Here is a 27191-nt window from a genome sequence, read left to right on the forward strand (position 1 = left end):
AAGCATAAATAAAACATAAAACACTTCTTGAGCTTCTGTGTTTAAAATGTGCCATCTGATCACATGATCTGATCAACATTTTTTGTGTCAACTGTCAACGTCAAAAGTCATAACTAATACATTGACAGTTTGTCAACATTAAAATGAAAGCTGAAAAACATTAAATTTTCACTTTCACAAACGTTTACAATTATTGAACTTTATGCTATATACATATTCTTGGACGTATATTTATAAAAATGAGGTAAGTTAAAACTTTTGATACTGTGGTCAAACGATGTTCACTTAAAGTTGAACTTTAAAAATAATACTTTTGTGTACCATTAAAATATATTTGTTTAAAACTTATGTAGTTGCAGAAAAACGGAAAATACTAAAATATTTGCCTTATATGTGTTTCTCACAAAGCCATGATCCATAAGTATTTCTTAGACATTATATTTTCCACTTTTATTAGAGTAGAGTAGAGTAGAGTATTTATTGGTAATAATGTACAAATGTACTTTTACAGGTCAGCAATAATTAAAATTGTCTAAAATTACATTAAAAGTTGACAGTACTTCAGTAAAAAAAAACCTATTACTAAAATTTAAAAACTAAACACTAATTAAATTACAGGACAAAACAAAATTTAGATCTGAAGTACTCCTCAAATGAGTAGAAAGCACCCATCAGAAGATAATTTTTAATTTGTCTCTTAAATTGGTTAAAATCAAGACTTTTAATAGATATTGGTATACAGTTATAAAATTTCAATGCTAGGTATCTGGTTCCATTTCTGGTCCTCTCAAGTCGACTGAAGTCTGGTACAAGGGCATCATGATTTCTAGTCTGATAAGTATGCTGTTGTGTTTTATACAGATCTACATTTTGATGAACATACAACAGGCACTGCATAATGTACACAGAAGGTAGTGTGAGAATCCTCAGGTTTCTGAAAGACTGCCTACAATCGTCCCGATAACCCTGACCTGTGATTATGCGAATACACTTTCTCTGCTGACCAAACACCTTATCTATATGGCAAGAGTGTCCCCAGGAAAGGATTGCGTAAGTTAGTCGTGAGTGAAAGTTGCTGTGATATGATGTAAGAAGGGTTTGAAGGGAGGTAACCTTAGATAGGTTTCTAAATAAAAAGAGTTGGCTTGAGAGCTTTTGGGAAAGTTTCAGTATGTGCCGTTCCCAAGTGAGTCCCCGATCAAGATAAACACCAAGAAATTTAGCTTCCTGTGAACAATCTGTTAAAATGGGATGTGTAATGGTGTTATGTCTTAGGGTAAAGTTCACTGTTTGTGATTTTGAGTTATTGAGAGAGAGACGATTTGCCAAAAACCATTGGAACAAATTGCTCTCTGTGGTCTCAAGATCAATATCACTGATTTGGGAAGGGTGGTAACTTTGATAGCATGTAGTATCATCAGCAAATAGGACTGTGCTTACCGGGCCCTCTTGTGAAAATCCCAAGTCATTTATATAAATGAGAAATAATATTGGACCTAGAACTGACCCTTGAGGCACTCCATACATCAAAGGTTTTTTATCAGATTTGAGCTGGTTAAAAAACACATATTGAAATCTATCTGATAGATAAGACTCAATCAATTGAATAGACATAGGATGAAAATTATAGGCATGTAATTTTTTAAGAAGAATACTATGAGTGACACAATCAAAAGCTTTAGTAAGATCAAGGAACGAGGCAAGGGTATCAAGAAAGTTTTCAAATCCTTCCAAAATACTGCCTGTAAAATGATCGATAGCAAGTGTTGTTGTTTTGTTTTTTCTAAATCCAAATTGCTGCACTGCAAAAAGCCGATTAGATTCAAAATAGTCATTGATCTGCTTCTTTAGGATTCTCTCAAACACTTTGGAAAGAATTGGCAAAAGAGAAATTGGACGAAAGTTATTATGATCATCAGCCGAACCTTTACGTTTAAAGAGAGGTATGACTTTCGCAGTTTTAAACACTGAAGGAAAAATGCAGGATGAAATTGAGTAGTTTATTAGTTTAGTTAAAGGTAAGCTAATGTTGTGTTTAATTGCCTTGATTATTTTTGTGTTCATTCCATCCGGGTCCTTGCTCTGGCTATTTTTTAATTCTTCAATTGCTTTTACAACTTCCTCCAAATTTGTTGGCTCAAATCTGAAGGAGCAATGATTAGAGGCGAATGAAGGAGCATGTGGTATAAAACTAAGGTATGTATTGAATGATTGGTCAGTATGATTAAGTGTATTTATTACATTTTCAGCAATACCACAGAAGAAATCATTAAAACTATTTGCACTGAGTGATGAATTTTTTATTGGTAAATTCTTACATCTTGAGTTTATTAGGGACCACATAGCCTGTTGACGGTTGTTAGAGTTTAATATAAAATCATCATTAGATTTAATCTTTGCCTTATGTATAGCATGTCTGTATTTTTTCCTATATTCTGAGAGTGTTTTCTTTGTCACTAAAACGGGGTCACTTTTATTTAAAGATGTCAAAAATTGTAGTTTCTCCCTCATAAGTTTCAAATCATCATTAAACCAAGAATTTTTTTTACATTGTTTACCTTGCTCAACAAGCCTAGATTTTTCAGGAAAAGACAGATTTATTGCCTGCGTTAAAATATCGATAAACATTTTAAACCTTGAGTCCACATCAATACATTCATTATCAATAAATTCAAAATTTTGTAAGCAAAGATTGTTATTTAAAGAGGCCAGTCCCATCTCTGTAATGGGCCTGTAGCTTATTCTAGATTTAGAAGTAGTTTGGGACACTTCACATTTAAACAATATGCCTTTGTGGTCTGAAGTGTGTGAAAGATCAACAGCTTCGGATTGCAACATGGTACTATTAATATTTGTAAATATGTTATCAAGACATCTATTATAACGGGTGTTAAATTTTATTGATTTTTTGAGGTTATAGGATCTAAAGAAATTGCACAGATCCAGGGCTGCAATATCCCTTTCATTGAAGTGCACATTGAAATCCCCTGTTATAATAAGAGGTTTATTTGTATTTAACTTTTTGAAAACTTTTGACATTGTATTGAAGAATTGATTTAAATCACCATCTGGGGTACGATACAAAGTGACAAGTTGAATATCAAATTTTACCAAATGTACACCTGTTATTTCACAATGTTTTTCAAGAGACAAACTTTCAAGATTTAATGAAACAGAATCAAAGGTTTCTTTAATATATATACTTACACCCCCATGAGAGCCCACAGTCCTTGCAAAGCCAGAAATCATTCTGTAGTTCTTAATTTTAATTGAAAATAGTTCCTCAGATACTAGCCAGTGTTCATTTATACATAAGCAATCTGCTGATACTTCATTGAGGAGGACCTCCAGATCTAAGAAGGAGGTACGCAAACATTGTATATTACAGTGTAAAATAGTTTTTTGTGCTTTCTTAAAATTTCCTAAAATACCTTTATTATTATTATTATGTACAGGAACATTTACTGCACCACGGTTTTCTTCAGCGGATTCACTGAGGATCGAGGGCGTTGAACATGGAGAAAATGGTTTATGTTAGTTCCCAGTGGCCATAAATCAGATGACATTATGGCATCATTGTTTATCTCAGGAACTCCTACCTTAAAAGAGCTATATAGGTGGTTCTTTTTGGTAACCATCTTCTCACACACACAGTCCTGGTCAAGCTCATATTTTTTGAGAAAATTGAAAACATCAGTTGCTTCAGTTTCAGGAGTAAAACCTGATATAAATACCCATGATTTAATTGGAGTAGGTGCTACAACCTTTAGTAGGTTATCAGTGTTAATGCCTTTCTTGGGACTTGGTCTTCTGTTTTGTTTTCTTTTTTTATATGACACCAGTTTGAAACCATCATTTTCAGTCACTTCCTCTTGGATGACGGGAAGGATCTGTAACTCAGAAGAGAGTTGTGAGTTTAGATTGGAATCATTGGCAATGTGGCTTTGATCTTGCTGAGTATTGTGATGCAATTGCGATGCAATATCCTGCAAGATAGTATAATCCTTATCCCTGATGATTTTTGCAAATACATAGCTTTATCCTCCTCCTCCTCTATCTTTTCTCTTCGTAAGGATGTAGAGGAGTCATGTAGTTTGTTTGATTATTTCTGTCATATTATCTCTCTCTGGCATGTGTTTTTTTGCTTCAGAGAATGAGTAACCATTCACGTTCTTTATTTGGTCTGACCATTGTGCAAGACATCATCATATCATTATACCCACAGTTTATGTCTTAAACTCCATAAAAATTATTGCAAGCGTTTTGAATTAGTAGATTTATATTGCCCTTAAATTAAAGGAAAAAATCGTTTGTATATTTTTCTCCACATTTTTCATCCTTGATATTCACCATATAATATCATATTTGTAGGTATATTGTATGATACCAATTTAATTATATATACTAGATAAGAAAGAGTTTTCAAACCCTATTAGAGACTGATTTAGTTAATTCAATAATGGCCAACAGACTGTAAATCAACTGATTTGCTAACCGTCAATTATAGATCAATTATCAATGGTTATTTTTCAAACGAGTTGCACCATTCTAAAAAACTGTTGATTTACAAACAAACAATGTATAAGTGATAACATCGTATTAGTGCAGAAACCTATTCTAATCTGAGCTTGGTCTGTCAAAGATGATTGGCAAAGTAAGTTTTGTAAGGTTATATTATGAAATTGAATTGCCAAAATAAAAACAGTTGATTATTCAAATAACCGTAGAAAATGGACTGGCTACTTTTGACAGTTCAAAAACTGTTGGTTCGAATAGGGAACTTGTATAAATTTTTAAATTTGAAAAAAATGTTATAAATCACAACAGAACATAATTTAAAACATGTATCAAAGATAAAAAAGTTTTGTTTGTCTTTAGTTTGGCCCCTAAAGACGATTAAAAATTCAAATTAAAACAGGTTGTCCAAAACGCATCGTGACGTCACTGGGTTGTACATTTACATTTTTTCAATAAAGTAAACAGAATTTTAAATTAGACATTATAAACGTCAGTAGAAAATACATTTATGTGAAGTTACAAGTGTTTTTGATCGTTTGAACTATTCATAGAAAATTTTTCTTTTACAAAATGGTTTTATTTTCAATAGTAAACCTTCGTTCCTTTCCTTCAAAAACAGTATAAAACTCCAATTTTAACAAACTGTAACGTAAGTGACATTTTTGGCGAATCATGTTTTTCCATTAAACAAATGCTCTTATTGTTTAGAAGGTACTGCCGGAGTGTTGTAAGCCTAGACATATTATGTTTGAATTAATTCTAGGCTTACTACACTTTGGCAGTACCTTCTAAACAATAATAGCTTTAGTTTAATGAAAAAACATAAAATGTCACTTACGTTACTTTGCCAAAAATGTATCGATATTATTACAATGACATACGATAAATGTCATTAGAATATAAATATTTTTGACTTATTCCACGACGATGAGCTGGCCAAATACCCAAGTAGGTGGAGGCCAATAAACTAAAGAAGGAGAAGAAGAATATACCTAAATATAAGGTTGTGTCTAGGTATACGTTAATGTGTACGCAAATAAAAAAGTTAGAGTGTCAGTGATTTCGTATTTTTTATTTGTTTAGTGTTTGTTTTTAAATTAACTTTGGAGTGTGGACAATTATTTAGTTCTTTTACCGAGTTTAAGAACATTTTAAAACAGTACCAAAAAGATAAGAGACTATAAATTAATATATATTTTTTAGTTATCAATGAAATAGTATTACCATCCAAGATTAAAATAAAAGGAAGACCCAAAGCTTTCACAATAATAATTAACTTGTTCTGAAGCTATTATCCTTGTGGAATTTTTGTAATCAACTATTCTAAATGAGAACTAAGCCACAATTTAACTAAAAAATTGATTTTATTAACGTTTCGACGTCTAAACCGGATGTTGTTGTCAAAATTGATATGACAGCTGTCATATTATTCTTCATCCGACCGAAGGATGTACTGGCTTAAGTGCTTCTGAACTTCGAGCTGTTGTAATCCAGAAGAGAACGTTGTTCTACTTTTGTTCTGATTGCCGACTGTCATTCAAAAGTGTGCCCAAAATTCTAAGAGAAGTTGAAAACCTGAAGTGCGAAGTCACCTTACTCAAAGCTGAAATCCAAATGCTAAAAGATAACAAGAGTAACTTTCCAATAACCGATGACATCATAAATGAGCTACACGAACGCCAAAAAAGGTCAAATAATTTACTTATCTTCAATCTCCCAGAACCATCAACTTCAACTGAGGATATTAATAAAATAAAAACACTTTTATCTGGAGCGAGTGAAGGTGCGATAAGTGTCAACAGTAAACATATCTTTCGTTTTGGGAAGAAGAATAAAAACGGTCATAGACCAATTAAAGTCGTTCTTTCCTCGGCTCGCGAAGTGCATCAAATCTTAAGAAACAAAGTTAAATTAGGCCAGGCAAATAAAATATTTTTCCTATCTGATCAAACTCCCTGTCAGAAAAAGCAACTCGATTCAGTGAAAAACGAACTTAGAGTGCGTCAACAGGCTGGTGAGCAAAATTTAACTATTAAATACTTCAACAATACACCGAAAATCTGTAAAAAAAACTAAAACCGGGCAGCCCTATACTTTATTACCAAAATGTTAGAGGACTAAGAACTAAACTGTCTGACCTCAGCTTGAATGTCAGCAACTGTTCCTATGATATCATTATCTTAACTGAAACCTGGCTCACACCTGAAATTACGGATGCTGAACTTGGACTTCTCAACTATAACATCTACAGAACTGACCGCTCTAAGGACTCCAGTGTCTTCAGTAGAGGTGGGGGAGTGTTGATTGCCATTAAGAACTCAATTCCTTCTTATCAAATTCAGTCTGATCCTTCGATTGAACAGTTGTTTGTTCTCTTTAATAACAAATCTATAATCGGTACAGTATATTTTCCACCTAAATCTATAGCTACTTTATACCAATCGTACTTTGAACAGCTTATCACTATAAGCGAGCAATATGATAGAGCAAACCTTTTTCTATTGGGTGATTTTAATCTTCCATCTGCAGTTTGGGATGTCGATGATTATTGTTCCGTTGCTTCTCCTCAGCCTACAGCTACACAATCTGAAGCTGATTCTATTGAAACTATATCCAATATCTGTGCTTTTTTCAATCTCTTCCAGACCAACGAAATAACCAACGATAGAGGAGTTACGCTTGATCTCATTTTATCTCCATTGGGTATTGATGTATTGAAGGCTATCGACACTTTAATTCCAGTGGACACACATCATCCTCCGCTTGAATGCAGTTTGCCACTCAAAATCACAAATGATCATTTATCTGGTGAAGAGTATTATTATGACTTTGTTCATGCTGACTATGCAGCAATTCGTTCATCCCTTCAAGCAATTAATTGGGATGGTGCACTTCAAGGAAAAGTACTCTCTGACATGGTTTCTGTATTTTACGACATTTTTTATTCCATCATTGATTGTTTTGTTCCGCTAAAAAAAATCTGTGATAAGAAATATCCATGCTGGTACTCCTCTGAGCTGAAGAAGTTGCTTCACGAGAAGAAATCAGTGCACAAGATATATAAGAGCACAAGGTGTCCAGAAAGTTATGCAGCATTTAGTAACTTAAGAACTAGATGTAAATTTTTATCAAGACAGTGTTATGCTGATTACATTCAACGTACCGAACATTCTATTGTTAATAACGTTAAATCCTTTTGGAAATTTGTAAGTAGTAAAAGGGAAAATAACGCTATACCTAATACAATGACTCTTGGAGATCGTACTGCCTTCAATGGAACTGATATTGCTAATCTTTTTGCTAACCAATTCTCTTCCGTCTATACTAACCAATCCTTACATCCGCATGTAACCCAGATTTCACCTTTGGTTAATGTGTCTAATTATCACATTGAAATTTCAAAAATCTACGAAAAACTGTCTGAACTCAATACCAACAAAGGTCCTGGTCCTGATGGAATTCCCCCCACTTTCCTTAAAACATTCAGCTTCATTCTATCGCGCCCACTTTTTTATATATTTAATAAGTCTTTATCAACAGGGGAATTTCCAGACTACTGGAAAAACTCTTATGTCACTCCAATATATAAATCAGGTCGAAAATCGGATATAGGTAACTATCGTCCCATTTGTATTCTTAGTGCTATTCCTAAAGTTTTTGAGAGCATTATTTCCGATTATTTAAGTTATGACTTCTCGCTAATTATAGGGGCCCAACAATTTGGATTTACATCCAAAAAATCAGCAGAATTGGGTCTCATAACATATGTTGATTTTTTGACAGATGCTCTTGAGAGGGGTTTACAAGTTGACTCTGTGTATACTGACTTTTCCAAAGCTTTCGACAAAGTTAATCATGAGCTCTTGATTCATAAACTTTATTTATACGGAGTTGATGGCCTTATATTGAAGTGGCTCAAGAGCTATCTTACGCAAAGATCGCAAATTGTCAGGGTTAATCATCACTATTCTCATACCATCTCTGTTAACTCAGGTGTACCACAGGGATCACACTTGGGACCTCTGTTGTTTAATATATTTATCAATGATCTAATACCCTGTTTCCAAGTAAGTGAAACTTTGTTATTCGCTGATGATTTAAAATGTTTTAAAATAATCACATCTGAGGCTGATTCACTTAGTCTACAAGGTGATATTGATCGCCTATCTAACTGGTGTATGCAAAATGGTATGTGTTTGAATGCATCCAAATGCCATATTCTTCGTTTCCACCGAACTCATCATCCAATCATCTTCGAATATAGTATAAATAATCTGACCTTACATTCTGCCTCTGAAACTAGGGATTTAGGTGTGATCCTTGACTCCGCCCTTAGCTATAAATCACACATTTACAGTACAATACAGAAGTCTATGAAGATGCTTGGCTTTATAAAAAGAACCACTAGAGACTTTACAAACATCTCAGCTATTAAATCTCTTTATTTCTCCCTGGTTAGATCTCATTTCGATTACTGTTCCACAATTTGGTCCCCCTATTACTTTACTCATAAACTGAAGATTGAGGCTGTCCAACACAATTTTCTGAGATATACTGCCAGTAAGTTGCATGTATACTATGACTATTCTGTATTAGAGCGCATACTGAACTTACCTCCTCTTGAGGTACGCAGAAAACAAAGAGACTTAATTATTTTATTTAAAATTATCAACGGGCTGTGTAACTGCCCCGAACTTCTCTCCAAAATATCTCTATTTGTCCCCAGTCGTTCGACTAGGCAGGTGCAAACCTTTTATGTCTCTTTTCATAGATTCAATTATTCTTACAACACATTTATTCCTAGAACTCTTCGATTAGCTAACTCATTAAATAACCTCGAAATTTTTAATATATCAGTTTCCCGCTTTAAAAACCTAATTTCTTCCCTAACTTTTTAACTTTTTAATATTTTCGGCCAGAGCTTTTGTATTGTGATTAGTGTTACATGACCTGTATGTATTAGATAACTTAAAACCGTTATACCTTACAACATTTCCGAATTGATTTAGGTGATATCTTTTGTTTGTAATTGTACTGACCTAATGACAATGTTATCTTATTCTTTTTTTTTTCTTTTTTGTAACTGTATTACTCATACGAGTTATTTTTTCTCAAACCACTTGGTTATATGTTATATTACGATAGTTTATGTTATATAATTGGTTAACATTAATGTTATATAATTGTATAATTATGTTATATAATTTAGAACACTGTAAAATTTATATCGGAATAGGGCTTGCCCGTGAATAAATAAATAAAAATACAAAATATTATTAAATTAAACAAAAATGTTGTTGCTTAGTAAAAAATTTTTTCTAATAATTTATTTAATCTGACTAATTTTTGTATTTTGACAATGACATCCGATTTGGACGTCGAAACGTTAATAAAATAATTTTTTTAGTTAAATTGTGGCTTATTTTGCATTTAGAATAGTTGATTATAATAATTCACTTACATATAAAAATTATTTTAACAATATTTTGTACCTACATGTCATGTCAACTAAATACATATAATTATTTTGCTAACCTAAATATATACTTTTATATATATACATTGATTTATTACAATTAAGTTTGAAACATCTGAATAGTTCTGCTTCCCTTCCCTTCACAAATATTTTTCTATCAAACAAACACTAAACATATCAAAATAGCATGTACTAAAATGTATAGTCACTGCGCAAGCTAAGTAATGACATCACTGGCTTGATGAAGTTTAATTCGCGTCTACCTAACTTTTTTATTTGCGTACACGTTAGCGTGTACCTAGATACAGCGAAATATAACCATAATCAAAACTAATGCAAAACTATGTGACGTCACGGGTCGTTTGAACTATTTTATACCGCAGAAGAATTTAAATATGTATTTCTAAGTTATTACGAGTTTTTGAAGAGTGAAATTTTGGAAATCTCATTTTTAAACAAAACTGTTCATTATTATCTAATAAAAAAATGTGCAAGTTCCCTATTGAGTAATGGTTGGTGCAACATTTTAAAATAAATAGACAATCCAAATCAAAAAATCAATCATTTATTTGTTGGTGCAACTGGACATAAGTTATTTAATTGTTTTCTAGATGTCATTCTAGTGAATACAGTCTATTCCATGAATATACGACTGTTTTGAATTATCTCCACAACAAATATTTTACTGTGCAACATAAGAAGTATGAAAGTAAATATCTAATATGAGACTATGCATGCAACAAGGGAGAACACGAAAGTCCCTGTTTTGAGAAAGACGCAATTTTAAAGTTTTTGAGTGAGGGTAAACTCAGCAAATTAGATTATTTAATTCAATAATTATTATTGAAGACAATAATAATTATGATAATGAATTAATGAACCACTATGTCATTGGAACTGACAAACATAGAAAAGAATAGTAAATTAAACAAAAATTACCCTTAGTCAAGTTCGCCCTTGTTTTATGCATAGCCTGATATGTCTAATAGTAGGTAAATAATTATATGTTTAATCCGGTTCTCTTCTACCGTGAGGTGTCAAGAGAGGTAAATAATTATTAGAGCAATTTACTTTTGAACTTGTTGCGCAATAAAATATTTATAGTAGTGATAATCCAAATCAGTAATATATTCATGGAATAGACTTTAAATTTTTAACTGGCAAATAATGCAGTTTCTATCATTATTGATAAACATTAAATACAAATTACCTTATCTAAGATATTTTAGTTATTAAGGTACCAAGGGTATTATAGGGATAATAACGCTTGAAGTCAATAGTGTATATACCGATGGCCTTTGGCCCGAGGGATATATTTTGACCAAAAGCGTTATTATATATAATACCCGTGGTATTTCAACATTTAATGTCCAACTAAATTATTCTTTCTTTGCAAAAAATTTAAATGAATTTTGAATTAATTAGTTTTCAAATAAGTACATTAACCAGCAATAGTCGTAACATAATTATTGTGGTAACCATAGTTTTACTTAGGTTGATATTTCAACAGTATTTAACTAGTTATTTTTCAAAATAACGCCCTAGGGCATTATATCATACTTAACTGACTTCGAAATTATGTATCAAATAATATACCAAACGGACATTAAAAGTATTTATTTAGATGCACAATTATTAATTAACATATTTTTCAAATGCTGCGGATCACATTTTGGTATTTCCTAATTTTCGGGAAAATTACTATAAATTTTAATTGAACAGTTTTATTTATTTGCTCATTCAGAACTGAAGACATTGTAAATATAATTGAAAGATAAATAAACAATATATTATGTACAGTACATTTTTATATGCACAGCTGATGCCATTAAATAGTTTACACCCTTACAAAATGGATTGATTAGAATTAAAAAGTCAAAATAAAATAAATCTATTTTGTTAAGGGAAGTGTTTTGAATAAAATGGATTATGTACTCAATAACAAAAATAAAGAAGTCTGGGTTAAAAATATCCATTTTATTATAAATCTATTTTATATTAAATAATGATCATGTCATGCTGGATCTTTTGGATTTGAAATGTCCAAAGATGCCTCTATCTCCCAGTGCGTTACATGGTGGTCATCCTTAATCAGCTGACAAATGAATGTTTTGCTGTGTGACCCCTGACCAGTGGGAAATAGTTGACTGGTGTGATGCTTTATTCCCAAACACAGAAACTCATTTCAGCGATACTTTGCTGTTGGGATAATCCCCTCTGAAAATTGTAAAAAAATATTGTTCGAAAATGTATATTGTAAAAATTAATATCGAAAATGTTCTCTGCCAAGATCCATTTTTCAACCAACTTGCTAATTTCAAAAATTCACTGCATCTACACGACTTGTTGTGTCACTATGAAACTCTGTATTTATGTGAACAAAAAATTGAGGTTACATTTGTGTTGGCAGGTTTTATTGGATGTATCCTATTTTTTTTTGTAATATAATAGAATATAATAATTTTTATTTGCATAAAATTTTTACATATTTGAGCAAATAATGTCAATTAAAAGTAAAAGTAAAAAGGAAAGAGATTGTATAAATCTAAAGTACATAGAACAATAATTATCATAATTAAAATTAAAATTAAAAATTAGACATTACATGTTACAAAAACAAAAACAACTAATACTCCAGGTATTCCACCACAGTATATGGTTCTACAATGACCAGATATTTAAATAACTCTCTTTTAAATCTTCCAAATTGAATCTCTTGTTTTAACGCTGATGGTAACTTGTTGTGGAATTTGATACAGGCATATAGTGGACTTCGTTCTGTTAGAGTAAGCCTGTGTCTAGGGATAGTTAGGTTTAGAGCTCTTGTGTGATGGGTATGATTGGGGATGTAATGGTTAAATAATAAAGGGTTCTTAAAAAGAAACTTTAAACATTCATAAATGTAGATGGCTGGAAAAGTAAGTATATTTAGTAGTTTAAATTTCCCCTGCATGAGTCTTTGATTGTCATCCCAAGAATAATCCGTATTACGTTTTTCTGAATGATAAGAAGCTCTGATGTTGCCACTGCATTTCCCCAGAACATGATTCCATAACGTAGTTGAGAATAAAAGTTAGCATAATAAACAGTAAGAAGAGTATCCTGCTGTAAGCACTCTTATTGAGTAGCATGCAGAGTTCAGTTTTTTACATAACTGCAATAGGTGTACATCCCACTGCAGATATTGGTCAATGTAGATACCCAGGAATTTGACAGAGTTGGATGTTTCTATGTGGTCTGATTGAATATTTACCATATTCGTGATCGGACTCGAGACTGAATGGTTCTAAAATAGATGAAGACAGTCTTATCACAGTTCAACAATAATTTATTCCCAGCGAACCATCTCTCAGCCCTCTCCAGATTTTCACCTGTTTTCAAGAGCAACTCTTCAACAGTTTTGGCCCAAATCAGATAATTTGAGTCATCTGCGAAATTAATAAGGCTAGATGATTCATCTGTTACAGATTCAGCAAGATCATTGATGTATACAAGAAATAAAAAAGGTCTAAGAACACTTCCCTGGGGTATCCCCAACTCGAGATTCAGTGCTTCTGAGAGTGTTCTCTCACCATTAGTTTCCAGACAAACTCTCTGTGACCTTCCTGTGATAAATAACTCTATCCAACGTAAAGCTGGGCCTCATATTCCATACTTGTCAAGTTTGATCAGCAGTATTTGATGATCTAAACTGTCAAATGCTTTTGACAGATCTAGAAAAACTCCTAGTGTTTTGTTTTTTAGTTCCAAGTTTTCAAGTATTTTAGTAACGAAGTCAAATATAGCTGTATCAGTTGATTTGCCCTTTAGGAAACCATGCTGTGTTTGTTTGAGAAGATTTTTTGACCTGAAGAAATTTTCAAGTCTATTATACATAGCTTTTTCAAAAATCTTAGAGAAGGACGAGAGAGGACTGATGGGTCGATAATTTTCCACTTCAGTTGGATCCCCTTTCTTGTGCAGTGGTTTCACCAGAGCTATCTTTAAATTTTGTGGAAAGTAGCCATATGCGAAGGAATTATTTATAATGTAAGTTAGAGGATAACTTAATTCATGTGCAACATACTTAATGATATTTGTGGAAATTCCATCATGACCAGAGCTATGTTTATTTTTTAGATTTTGAATTATTTTTAGAATTTCAGTTTCAGAAACAGAAAACAAAAACATACTTTCCGAGACAGTGCTGATATTAATGCTGAAGTTTTCTACCGGCTTGATTTTATTGACTGCATTTATAGCTGCATTTGCCACAAAAGTGTTGATTTCATTGGATAGAGCATTTGACTCACCTTGTAAGCCCAGAACATTGGAGCTTTTTGAGTTCCCTTTAATTTCTTTGATTATTTGCCATGAAACCTTAGACTTGTTATCACTACTTTCCAACCTTTTATGATAAAAGTTTTTTCGAGACTCAACCAAAAGTTTATTATATCTACGCTTTTCAGCCCTATAGTCCTCTCGATACAGCTCATTATTGGCACTTAAAGTGAACAAAATATCCAGCCGTGATTTACAGGAAGTAACCTCTGGTGCACTTGTCCAACTCTCTTTACGATTTTTGCTATTAAATCTTTTTATAGGAAAACATTGCTGAAATAATGTTTCTATAATATTTTTAAATTCTTCCCATTGGCTGTCTATTTGTGAAGAATGACATGCAAAGAGATTTGACCAATCCACCTGACTTAACAAGAATTTGAAATGTTGTTTGTTTTCTGCATTAAACTGACGTTTTTTACTACTTACCGAAGGCACTCCACCGATCTCAAATCTAACTATCTGAGCCAAATGATCTGATGTGTGAGGGTTGAAAACTTTTGATGAAAATGCTTCAATATTTGTATAAATATTGTCAATGCACGACTTTTTGGCACCATCTATGCGTGTGAATTCTGTTATTGAAGGAATTATATTAAAAGAGCTTAAAATTTTTTTAAAAATACCTGTCCATTTATCTCCACAACAAATATTTTACTGTGCAACATAAGAAGTATGAAAGTAAATATTTAATATGAGGCTATGCATGCAACAAGGGAGAACAAGAAAGTCCCTGTTTTGAGAAAAACGCAATTTTAAAGTTTTTGAGTGAGGGTAAACTCAGCAAATTAGATTATTTAATTCAATAATTATTATTGTCTTCAAAGACAATAATAATTATGATAATGAATTAATGAACCACTATGTCATTGGAACTGACAAACATAGAAAAGAATAGTAAATTAAACAAAGATTACCCTTAGTCAAGTTCGCCCTTGTTTCATGCATAGCCTCATATGTCTAATAGTAGGTAAATAATAGGGAACTTGCATAAAATTTTAAATTCGAAAAAAATGTTATAAATCACAACAGAACATAATTTAAAACATGTATCAAAGATAAAAAAGTTTTTTTTGGCTTTCGTTTGGCCCCTAAAGACGATTAAAAATTCAAATTAAAACAGGTGGCCCAAAACGCGTCGTGACGTCATTCGTTTATATTATGTTTACATTCTTCCAAAAAAGTAAACAGAATTTAAAATTAGACATTACTCGTATAAACGTCAGTAGAAAATACAGTTATGTAACCTCACAAGTGTTTTTGATCATTTGAACTATTTTAAATTGACTAAAGGTTCTCTAAACCAAGGCCAGAAAACAAAAAAATATATATAGATTTTAAATTTGTACTTCTGTTATTATGAGGTTTTAGGCGTGAAATTTTTGGAAATCTTATTTTTAAAGGAAACTGAATATTATTATGCAATAAAAAATGTGCAAGTTCCCTATTGTCTTAAGTAATAAAAACACTCAAATATGTCAGAAATAGCAATTATCAAAACATTTATAAAACTTAGTGTCAGTGTCAAAACGAATGCCAAACCTAATAGGGACCTTGCACATTTTTTTATTGCATAATAATATTCAGTTTCCTTTAAAAATACGATTTCCAAAATTTCACGCCTTAAAACCTCATAATAACAGAAGTACAAATTTAAAATCTATATTTTTTTTTTGTTTTCTGGCCTTGGTTTAGAGAACCTTTAGTCAATTTAAAATAGTTCAAACGATCAAAAACACTTGTGAGGTTACATAACTGTATTTTCTACTGACGTTTATAATGTCTAATTTTAAATTCTGTTTACTTTTTTGGAAGAATGTAAACATAATGTAAACGAATGACGTCACGACGCGTTTTGGGCCACCTGTTTTAATTTGAATTTTTAATCATCTTTAGGGGCCAAACGAAAGCCAAACAAAACTTTTTAATCTTTGATACATGTTTTAAATTATGTTCTGTTGTGATTTATAACATTTTTTTTTGAATTTAAAATTTTATGCAAGTTCCCTATTATATATATAATTCGGTTCTCTTCTACCGTGAGGTGTCGAGAGAGGTAAATAATTATTAAAGCAATTTACTTTTAAACTTGTTGCGCAATAAAATATTTATTGTAGTGATAATCCAAATCAGTACTATATTCATGGAATAGACTTTAAATTTTTAACTGGCAAATAATGCAGTTTCTATCATTATTGATTAACATTAAATACAAATTAGCTTATCTAAGATATTTTAGTTATTAAGGTACCAAGGACATTATAGGGATAATAACGCTTGAAGTCAATGGTGTATATACCGAGGGCCTTTGGCCCGAGGGATTTACTTTGACCAAAAGCGTTATTATCTATAATACCCGTGGTACCTTCAACATTTAATGTCCGACTAAATTATTCTTTCTTTGCAAAAAATTTGAATGAATTTTGAATTAATTAGTTTTTAAATAAGTACATTTACCAGCAATAGTCTTAACGTAATTGTGGTAACCATAGTTTTACTTAGGTTGATATTTGTCAACTTGACAGTATTTAACTATTAATTTAAATTGAATGCCCTAGGGTGTTATTTTTCAAAATAACGCCCTATGGCATTATATCATACTTAACTGACTTCGAAATCATGTCATTATTTGTCAAATAATATACCAATCGGACATTAAAAATATTTATTTAGATGTACAATTATTAATTAAGATATTTTTCAAATGCTGCGGATCACATTTTGGTATTTCCTAATTTTCGGGAAAATTACTATAAATTTTAACGTAACACCTTTATTTATTTGCTCATTCAGAACTGAAGACATTGTAAATATAATTGAAAGATAAATAAACAATATATTATGTACAGTACATTGTAAGATTGAAAGTAATTGAAAGATAAATAAACAATATAGTGGAGTCACTGAAGGTGGATATGAGCTATTACCTCCGATTTCGTTGAACCTCCATCGATTTGCATGAAAATTGGTGAGTGGTTAGAGGATATCTCAAGGAACAAAGGTGATATGGTGCCAACTTGCGCTTTTACCCTGGGGGCGGATGCCACCCCTTCTCGGGGGTGAAAATTATTTTATTAAAAATAACTCCATAATTCGATAGAGGAACAAATTTCAAGCAAAATTTGTTATATAAAGTTATTAAAATAAATCAAATCTTTTTGAGTTATTAAAGATCAAAGATTTTAATTTTTCTTGAGAAAAATGCATGTTTTTAACCAATTTTTCATCAATAACTGAAAAAGTGTAAGTTCTACAAAAAAGTTATTATTATCAAAATTGACGCTAATAAAAAATGAAATAAACTCCTTACTACAAAAACCTTTTATGTTAACTAAAAGTGAGTTATAGGTAATTGAATGTATATTTTTTTCGGCGAGTAAAAAACTCGCCGAAAAAAAGTATTCAAGCTAAAATAACAGGAAATTGATGCATTTTATAACATAAACTTATGAAACATTTGTCACAGTACTTAAAAAATATCTATTAAATGTGCCCCCGAACATGTTGATAGCGTTAAAATTTATGCTCCAAAATTTTTTCTAAAAATTTATCTTTTAAAATTTTTTAAAAAAATGTTATTGTTTTTTAATAACTCCGTTCGTGTTTACGATATCAGGTTCATCTAAAAACTGTTTGAAAGTTAATTCCAAGTGTTATTTAAGCAAGTTGAACCTAATCTTTTAAACCCCTTACTTTTTTAAAAATAAAAGGTTAAATGACCCCGGTTGCATGGTTCCCAAAGCAAAATTTAAGATTTAAACGTTTCTATCTCGGTTATTTTTTACCCTATAGAAATACTAAAACATTTAAAATATTTGACACAGAAAAAACTAAAATTTGGTTATATATAATTTTTTACGTATATTCAGTATTTTTGGAGTTATTATCAAAAGAATATGAGAATTACAATAATTTTAAAAATTATGATTTTTTAAATTATATCTTTTTTTAAATATGCATTCTCAACCGGTCAAAATTATCGAAAACATTACTTATGCTAATATAAAGAAGTTCTTGTAGGGATTACTATAAATTTTAATTTTTGTGGAAATGGCTTGTTTTATTTTTCACTTTTTCCTAAAAAATTCGAAACGGTTCTTTTATTTTCATTATAACTTGCTTAATTTTGACGCTATTACCTTGTTCTGAAGCTCATTTGATAGGTATTTCGAAGTACTTTGGCAAATGTTTGGCAGGAATATTTTATACATTGCATCGTTTTCCCGTTATTTAAGCTTGAATACTTAGATTTGAGTACTCGTCGAAAAAAATACACATTCAATTCCCAATAACTCACTTTGAACTAACATTAGTTTAGTTATTTATGTGAGGAATGTATTCAATTATTTATTATCTTTAATTTCAGTAATAATAACTTTTTTGTAAAAGCTTATAGTTTTTTATTTATACGTGAAAAACCGATTTAAAACATGCATTTTTTTACGAAAAAATAAAATCTTTGGTCTTTAATAACTCAAAAAGTGTTGATTTATTTTAATAACTTTATATAACAAATTTTGCTTATAATTTGTCCCTCTATCGACTTATGGTATTATTTTTAATAAAATAATTTTCACCCACGAGAAGAGGTGGCATCCACCCCCAGGGTAAAAGCGCAAGTTGGCATCATGTCATCTTTGTTCCTTGAGGTATCCTCTAATTACTCACCAATTTTCATGAAAATCTATGGAGGTTCAACCAAATCGGAGGTGAAAACCTTCAGTAACTGCACTAATATATTATGTACAGTCGTTGATTGAAATATTACACTGGAAGATATCCCATCCTTCAATGAAAACCGTGGCACAGTGTGACGACTAACTCTATCCTTCTTTCAAAAACGTGAATACGATCTTCCGTCTCTTACAAACTGAAAAAGTGTGAAAAATACATGGGGTCGACTGCTGCTGCCACTAGCGAAGTCAGCGATTTGATTAGTAAACTCAACGGTTTTGGGCAAAATTCTAGGTGCGGTTTCTATTTTACGTAGCGCTCTGTTGCCACATCTAAGAAATGTCTTCTTAGTCATAAAAATTAAATGATTTTTGTAAAAATAGTTCTGAAATATAATATTTGAATGGACGGGGGTATTTACATTGCTTCAAACAATTTTTTTGTAGGTTGGTATACAGGGTGTCCAGAAACTCTATCGTTAAACGAAGACAGGAGATTCCTCAGATAATTTTAAGACCATTTAACCCAATTCACCCAGTTCAAAAATGCTTCCTAAAGGAGCTGAAGCTATTTGAAAATGGCGTCTGGTAATTATTTTTCTGAAATACCTCCAAAACGCTTTTACTTAGAAAAACGAAATTTGGTACGCGTATTTATCTTCTAGAGATAAATCGATTTCGTCCATTGCGAATTTCTAGTAACGGTCATAGGCGTCCGTTTTGGATAGGGCAACGGTTATTTTATCGCATAACTTTTTTGGCTTTAATTTTTAAACATTTTTGACTCTGGTTTAATAAATTGTGAAGTATTCTAATAGTAAAATGTACTTTTGCTTTAAACAGATGCACCGTTTTCTGGAAAAAATCGATTTGAAATTTTTTTTTGAATTTAAAAAAAAAATTAGAAAAAGAATATTTAGAAAAACGAAAACGGGTATTTTTATTTATATTCCAGAGATGAATGATTTCATTAATTAAGAATTTCTACTACCGGTCATATGCGTGCATTTTGGATAGGTTAACGGTGATTTGACTGCATAACTTTTTGTCTTTAATTTTTAAGCATTTTTGACACTAGATTATTAAATTATGAGGTACTCTAGTACTAAAAGTTATTTTTGCTTTAAGTTGGTAAAATACACTGATTTTTTAAAAACTTCTTTAAATTTTCTTTTCAAATTCAAGTAACGAAAAATGTTCAAATCGATTTTTCTAGAAAACGGTGTGTAATATCGACTTAAAACAAGAGTACCTTTTAGTACTAAAACACCTCGCAATTAAATAATTATGAGTCAAAAATGCTTAAAAGTTAAAGACAAAAAAGTTATGCGATAAAATAACCGTTTTCCTACCCAAAACGGAGGCCTGTGACAGGTACTAGAAATTCGCAATGGATAAAATCGATTTATATCTGGAAAATAAAGAAGCGTACCAATTTTTGTTCCTCTAAATAGAAGCGTTCTGGAGGTATTCAGGAAAAACTAATTACCAGACGCCATCTTCAAATAGCTCTAGCTCCGTTAGGCAGAATTTTCGAACTGGGTGAATTGGGTTAAATTGTCTTAAAATTATCTGAGCAATCTCCTGTCTTCGTTTGTCGGTAGAGTTTCTGGACACCCTGTATATGTAACTGTCGTTCTATTTTTTCAAGATCGTATTACATGAACTGATCGGATTCCAGTTTGTGTTTGTTTTATTTGAGAGTCTATATTCATTTAAATAAGATAAAGGCCGGCGTATAATACAAAATTTATACTGGACCAATTAGCTACAATAAGAACAAATCTTGGACATGGAAGCTATCTAGATTCTACGAGGCGTTAGACAAGGATGTATATTTTCACCTTCCGGGTGGGGCATTAGTGTGACAAAGTCGAATTACTCGTTTGTCGTAAGAGATACGAAAAAAAGTTATTTAAGTAAAAGTTGGGGTACTGATAGGATAGTAACTTAAAAATATGTTCAAAGATACAGGATACCCGTATTGACAGGATGGTACAAACTTATGTTTTTTAAATGGAACACCCTGTATATTTTACTCCTAAATGGAGAACACCTAAACAACATCCGCTATGTAGATGACACCGTTATTTTTTCAGACAGTTTGAACAGTTTACGGCAACTAATAAACAAAGTAAATGAAGTAATAGTTCAGAGAACTAAGGTTTTTGTCGGGACACTTGACCAGCCAGGTTGCAAATGGATTTTTTGGGTACTATATACCTAATACATTATAAATATAAAAATTCCCGTCACAGTTCGGACGAGAATTTTAGTTATTAACAAATAAGGGTCAAAAATGGCAGTTTTTTCGTTTAAATCGCTACAGGTAAAAATAGGGTAATTAAATATCTTATTTAGAGTACTTTTCTTTTAGTAGATGAGCAAAGGTTTAAGATGGCAGTTTTTGAATGTATGTCTCATGATTTGTTGCTTCGGAAATTGCAAAATAAGACTAAAATTTTAAACTAACTAATTTTACACTAGGACTAAAATTTTAGTCTTATTTTGCTTCCAAAGCAACAAATGATCTCACAAAAATTGCTTATCTACTAAAATAATAATACTATAAATTAGATATTTAATGGCCATATTTTTACGAAAGCGATTTAAACGAATAAACTGCCATGTTTGACCCTTATTTGTTAATAACTGAAATTCTCGTCCGAACTGTGACGGGCATTTTTGTATTTATATTAGGTTTGTTCTAGCATCAGTTTCAAACGATTTGAAACCATCAGCGAATAGTGTACCAGCGCGAGTAGAGGGGATAGCACTGGTGACTGTATTATGTTTTCTCACTGACCAACTGTTTGTTGACGGTTTCTGACTAGTTTGACTGTTTGCTAGAACAAACCTAATATATTAGGTATATGTATAGTATAGTATATAATAGTACCCAAAAAACCATGTGTAACCTGGCTGCTCAAGTGTTCCGAACATGGTATATTTTTGCCTTATTTCCCTGGTAAATAAGTGAAAGATTTGGACTACAAGTAATTATATCAAAAGCTAAATTTATGGTCATCAGCAAAAATAAAATTAGAGACGCCCAACTGCTGATCAAGAATATACCAGTGAACCGAGTAAATATACCAGTATACAGTATAGTAGACCTATCTCGGAATAATAGTAAACGAACAATGGAACCACTCACAAGAAATAAAATGAAAAATAAAGAAGGCTCTGTAACTCTGTAAAAACCACAACCTTAATCTGGAGATAAAAGTAAGGTTCCTACGATGTTATATTTTCTCTACATTCTACTACGGAGTTGAATCCTGGACACTCACTGAAGCGATGGAGAAAAAACTTGAATCCTTCGAAATGTGACTATACAGGCGAATCATAAGGAAATCATGGACGGACAAGGTAACCAACGAGACCGAATTACGAAGAATGGGGAAAGAAAGAGAGGTGATGTACACCATTAAAAGGAGAAAGTTAGTATATCTCGGACACATAATGAGAAATGGCACCAAATACATATTACTGAGGGTAATACTTCAAGGCAAAGTATTCGGAAGCGAGAAATTGGGAGAAGAATAATATCATGTTAAAGAATCTGAGGAAATGGTTCTCCACAATAACAACTAATCTATTTAAAGCATCAGTTAATAAAATCATTATAGCCAGAATGATCGCCAATATTCTAGACGAATAGGCACCAAAAGAAGAAGAAGAAGATTCTTTTAAATCCTTGATTGTGAAATATTAATACATATTGTATAGGTAAATATTTCTTCTTGCCCGGTACGTCCGGTTAGTTAACCGGCTGTTTATCGGGACCTCTTTAGGGTCTCTTGCGTTGTAAAAATGCTTGCATGTATTATTATAATCATGTATAAGTATAAAAATAATTATAATTGCATTTATTAGAACGCAAGAGACTCTAAAGAGGTCCCGATTAAACCCCGGTCAACTAACCGGCTGTTAATCGAGACCGAGACATAAAGTCTTTTCGTCAACATTTTCTAATGCCCACTACAATGTACATAAAATTTAAAATAAACCTTTTTCGATTTCAGCACTTAATAATATTTTGACATAAAAAAGCATTAAAGCTATGGCGTTTGCACATCTGGTTTTATTTTAATTCTAGACTAGCGAGCCTAGTAGGTAGCGAGCCCAGCTATCACTGGCCTCCACATAGAATACCGGTATTATTATAGAAAGATCTTTGTCAACAAGTACTGTATATAGTCCGGGTTGTATTGTCGCCCCCGTTAAGTAAATTATTCCAATTCGAATTTTTGGCACAAACTTACTCAAAAAGAGGTCCTTATAACAAATCCACAGGGTGAGAGGCAGTACCATGATCTAAAAATTGTTTAAACAATTTTTGTTAAACAAATTCACAAAAATAATTTTTTTAGATCATTTGGGTCATTCTCAGCAAAAAAGGTATAGGTCTGAATCCCTCGTACCAAAAAAATGTTGATTAATAGCAAGCTGAAAATTTGTTCATAGCTTAAGGGTGTCTAGTCGGACAAACTTTGATGTGTGGGAACACTGGAACAGGGGAACTTTTAATTGTGGAACAGGTTAAACATTTGGAGCGTCAGACTACGAAAACGTCCCATCTATTTTGTCGGACAGAACTTCCAATTGATTTGTTACCCTTTCATTAAACTCTCATGCAAATATCAGACTGCTATTTATCACCAACTGGGAATTTTAATAAGTCCGACACGTAGAATATGTCAAATAACCGGAACTACGTTGGTGATAAATAGCAGTCTTATTTTTGCAGGAGAGTTTAATGAAAACGTAACAAATCAATTCGAAGTTCTGTCCGACAAAATACATGGGACGTTTTCGTAGTCTGACGTTCCAAATCTTTAACCTGAACCACTATTAAATCTTCCCCTATTCCAATGTTCCCATACATCAAAGTTTGTCCGACTAGACACCGTTAAACTATTGACATATTTTCAGCTTGCTATTAGTCAAGTTTTTTTTGGTACGCGGGATCCAGACCAAGTAACTTGTGATTTTTCTCTAATATTGATTGTTGTCGAGTTAAACGCGATTTAAAATTTGAAAAATGCGAAAATGGCCATTTTCAAGGCTTAATAACTCGGTTAAATATAAATATTATGAAAGTCAGAAAGTGACCTAAGCAAAGTTTAAAGCCCCCTCTGCAAGATCCTAAAGAAATTTTTGTCATTATATTATTACTAAACTTCTTCTTCTTAAGGTGCCGAGACCGTTTGTCGATCGTTGGCTCTCATGTTGCTCAGCATATTAACAATCATTGTCTTATTTACAGCCGCACGAAATAGTTCAGTGCTAGTTTTCCCAAACCATTTACGTAGGTTTTTAAGCCAAGAAGTTGTACGGCGACCCATACTTCTTTTTCCCATTATTTTACCTTGCATGACAAGGTGAAGTATGTCATGTTTCTGGGTGACGCTTTATATGACCAAAGTATTCCAATTTTCGCCTTTTAACCGTGTTCACTACTTCGCAACTTTTATTCAAACGTTGCAAAACACTTTCGTTTGTGACTCTTTCTACCCAACTGATCTTCAGAATACGGCGGTAGTCCCACATCTCAAATACTTCTTGGTTTTTTTAAAAGCGATTCTGTCAGGGTCCATGCTTCAACCCCGTAAAGTAGTACTGGGAATATATAACATCAAACCATTCTTATGCGAAGTTCCAAATTTAGATCATGACTGCACAGGATTTTCTTAAATTTCATAAAACTTGTTCTTGCTTTGGCAATTCTACTTTTTATTTCTGTACTAGGGTTCCAGCTTTCCAGCTTTATTACTACTGTCTGCTTTACTACTAAACTGGCTATTACTAAACTGTCATTTTTAATTATTAACAATGGACGCTAAGCGCATATTAGGCGGCCTTCAATGGTGATTGCGAAAGACATGCACCATTCCAGCCGTCCAATGGAGCATCTCACTCGCACTCACATTGACGGCCGCCTCAATACACGCTTAAAGCTCATTGTTGATAATTAAAAAAAAATCTTAATAATGAAGTAATGACAAACATTTCTTCAGGATCTTGTAGAGGGGACTTTAATATTTAATTTGGTCAGTGTCTGACTTTCATAATGATTACTTTTAACCGAGTTATTAACCCTTGAAAATGGTTATTTTAGCTTTTTTATAATTTTAAATCGCGTATAATTCGACAACCTTTTTTGCTGAGAATGACCCAAAGAATCTAAGAAAAATTTGTTGTTCGAAGTGAAAAAAATTATTTTTGTGAATTTGTTTAAAAAAATTGTTTAAACAATTTTCCAACCGCAGTACTGCCTGACACCCTGTGGATTTGTTATAAGGAGTAAGTTTGTGCAAAGAAATCGAATAGGAATAATTTACCTAACGGAGGCAACGATACAGCTGGGACTAATAAATATTTTCGATGCCGAATATTTACAAAACATTTAAAACTGGCAACGCTATGTTTATTCCAGTAGAATGTCGTACATAATTCTGTATCGCTCTGAAGGTAGAGACTTACATATCTGCTCACTAGGTGGCTTTTGGCCTGCCATCTATTGGGCGAATATAGCAGAGGTCTCGTTTTCCTTCGTAAGATGAGATATCTTCCAGTGTATTATTTCAATCAACGGTACAGTACATTTTTATATGCACAGCTGCTGACATTAAATAGTTTACACCCTTAGCCAAGCCGCACACCAAAGAAACATGAAACGAAAAACATGAAACATGAAACGAAAAACATGTTTCATGAAACTAAAACACTGCTAAACAAATCTCAAAGTCCGCCTACCAATGAAACGAGTGTGATTCATGCTCATGACACATTTTTATTTTCGGAGAGTTTCATAAATGGCCGGACGTATATTTGTTTAGCAGTGGTTTATTTCCATGAAACGTAATTTACGTTTCATGTTTCTTTGATGTGCGGTCGGGCTTACAGAATGGATTGATTAAAATTAAAAAGTCAAAATAAAATAAATCTATTTTTTGAAAGAAGTTGAATAAAATGGATTATGTTCTCAATAACAAAAATAAAGAAGTCTGGGTTAAAAATATCCATTTTATTTTAAATCTATTTTATATTAACCTTCCGATGACCAACCTTTTTTTGTTACACGGATGACCAAAGGGGGTAAAAAATGACCCCAAGTCAAAAATGACAATTGACAAAAAAATTAAGTTGTTTTAAGAAATAAAATAATGTACAGTGGTACCTCGACATACGAGGGTAATTCGTTCCGTAACCTTGCTCGTATGTCAAAGCAATTTTCCCCATTGAAATTAACTGAAATGTCATTAATCCGTTCCAGTCCCAAAAAAACCACCTTAGTTGTTTTTGTTAAGTGTTTTTAAATAAGAAAAATGTTTTTACAAGAAGAAACATTTATTTATACATAACAAAAAACACATACATATTCTGTAAAAACATAAGAAAAAGTGAGGTGCTTATGGAAGCGTTTAATTTTCGTCAGTGGTCTTCGCTTTTTTCGTCACACTTTGCTCATTTTCATCTGCAGCTCGTTTTAAAAAACTGTCCAAAGAGGTTTGTTTCTTCCTCCCTTTCAGAATATTTGCGGAAATGTGTTAGGCATGTTGCATGTTTCATTGAACAACTCCGATGCACGACCAGTTGTAACTTTTTACGGCCCCGCCATAAAGATCATTTCAAGGGTCTGTATGTGACTATTACTACTAGATAGTAGTAATAGTCACATACAGACCCTTGAAATGATCTTTATGGCGGGGCCGTAAAGATCTATTACCAGTAAAACTACCTTTTATCTTATAATACAAGTTAGGTAGTCAAAAAAAGGCATGAATTTTAATAAAAAGCGGTTACTCGTATCTCAAATTTTGCTCTCAGATCAAAGCAAAACATCGCTCGCTCGGCGGCTTGTATCTCAAAACACTCGTATATTAGGGCGCTCGTATATCGAGGTACCACTGTATTCGTAATTTTAATATTAGTATTGTATCAATAAATAATAAATAAACATAAGTAAAACATATTTTAATCACAACTGAACCAAAACAGGAATCATCATTCTGAACATAGAACTAAAGAAATTTTACAATATACACTAATTTACGTCGTCACAGGTTTAACAAACAACTTTTTTTCACTATTGGAATGTTTCTTACTAACAATTCAACATAATAGACGGTATTTACTTAATATAAAATTGGAATATGAAAGGCCAAGGGAGTTCGTCTTTGACCCCAAATTCAGAA

The 27191-nt window shown here is 32.2% G+C and overlaps 1 protein-coding gene across 1 annotated transcript in view; it reads left to right on the forward strand.

The window, feature by feature from the left end:
* Window positions 1–77: 77 nt before the first annotated feature.
* LOC114344166 (uncharacterized) overlaps window positions 78–27191 on the forward strand; it is a 32729-nt gene continuing 5615 nt past the window's right edge. The window contains exon 1 of the mRNA XM_028295017.2: window positions 78–244. Coding sequence (XP_028150818.1) covers window positions 240–244 — 5 coding nt within the window. The 5' untranslated portion in view covers window positions 78–239. The remainder of the gene's footprint in view (window positions 245–27191) is intronic.

This window comes from Diabrotica virgifera, chromosome 5 (assembly GCF_917563875.1).
Source record: "Diabrotica virgifera virgifera chromosome 5, PGI_DIABVI_V3a".
Classification (NCBI taxonomy): Eukaryota; Metazoa; Arthropoda; class Insecta; order Coleoptera; family Chrysomelidae; genus Diabrotica; species Diabrotica virgifera.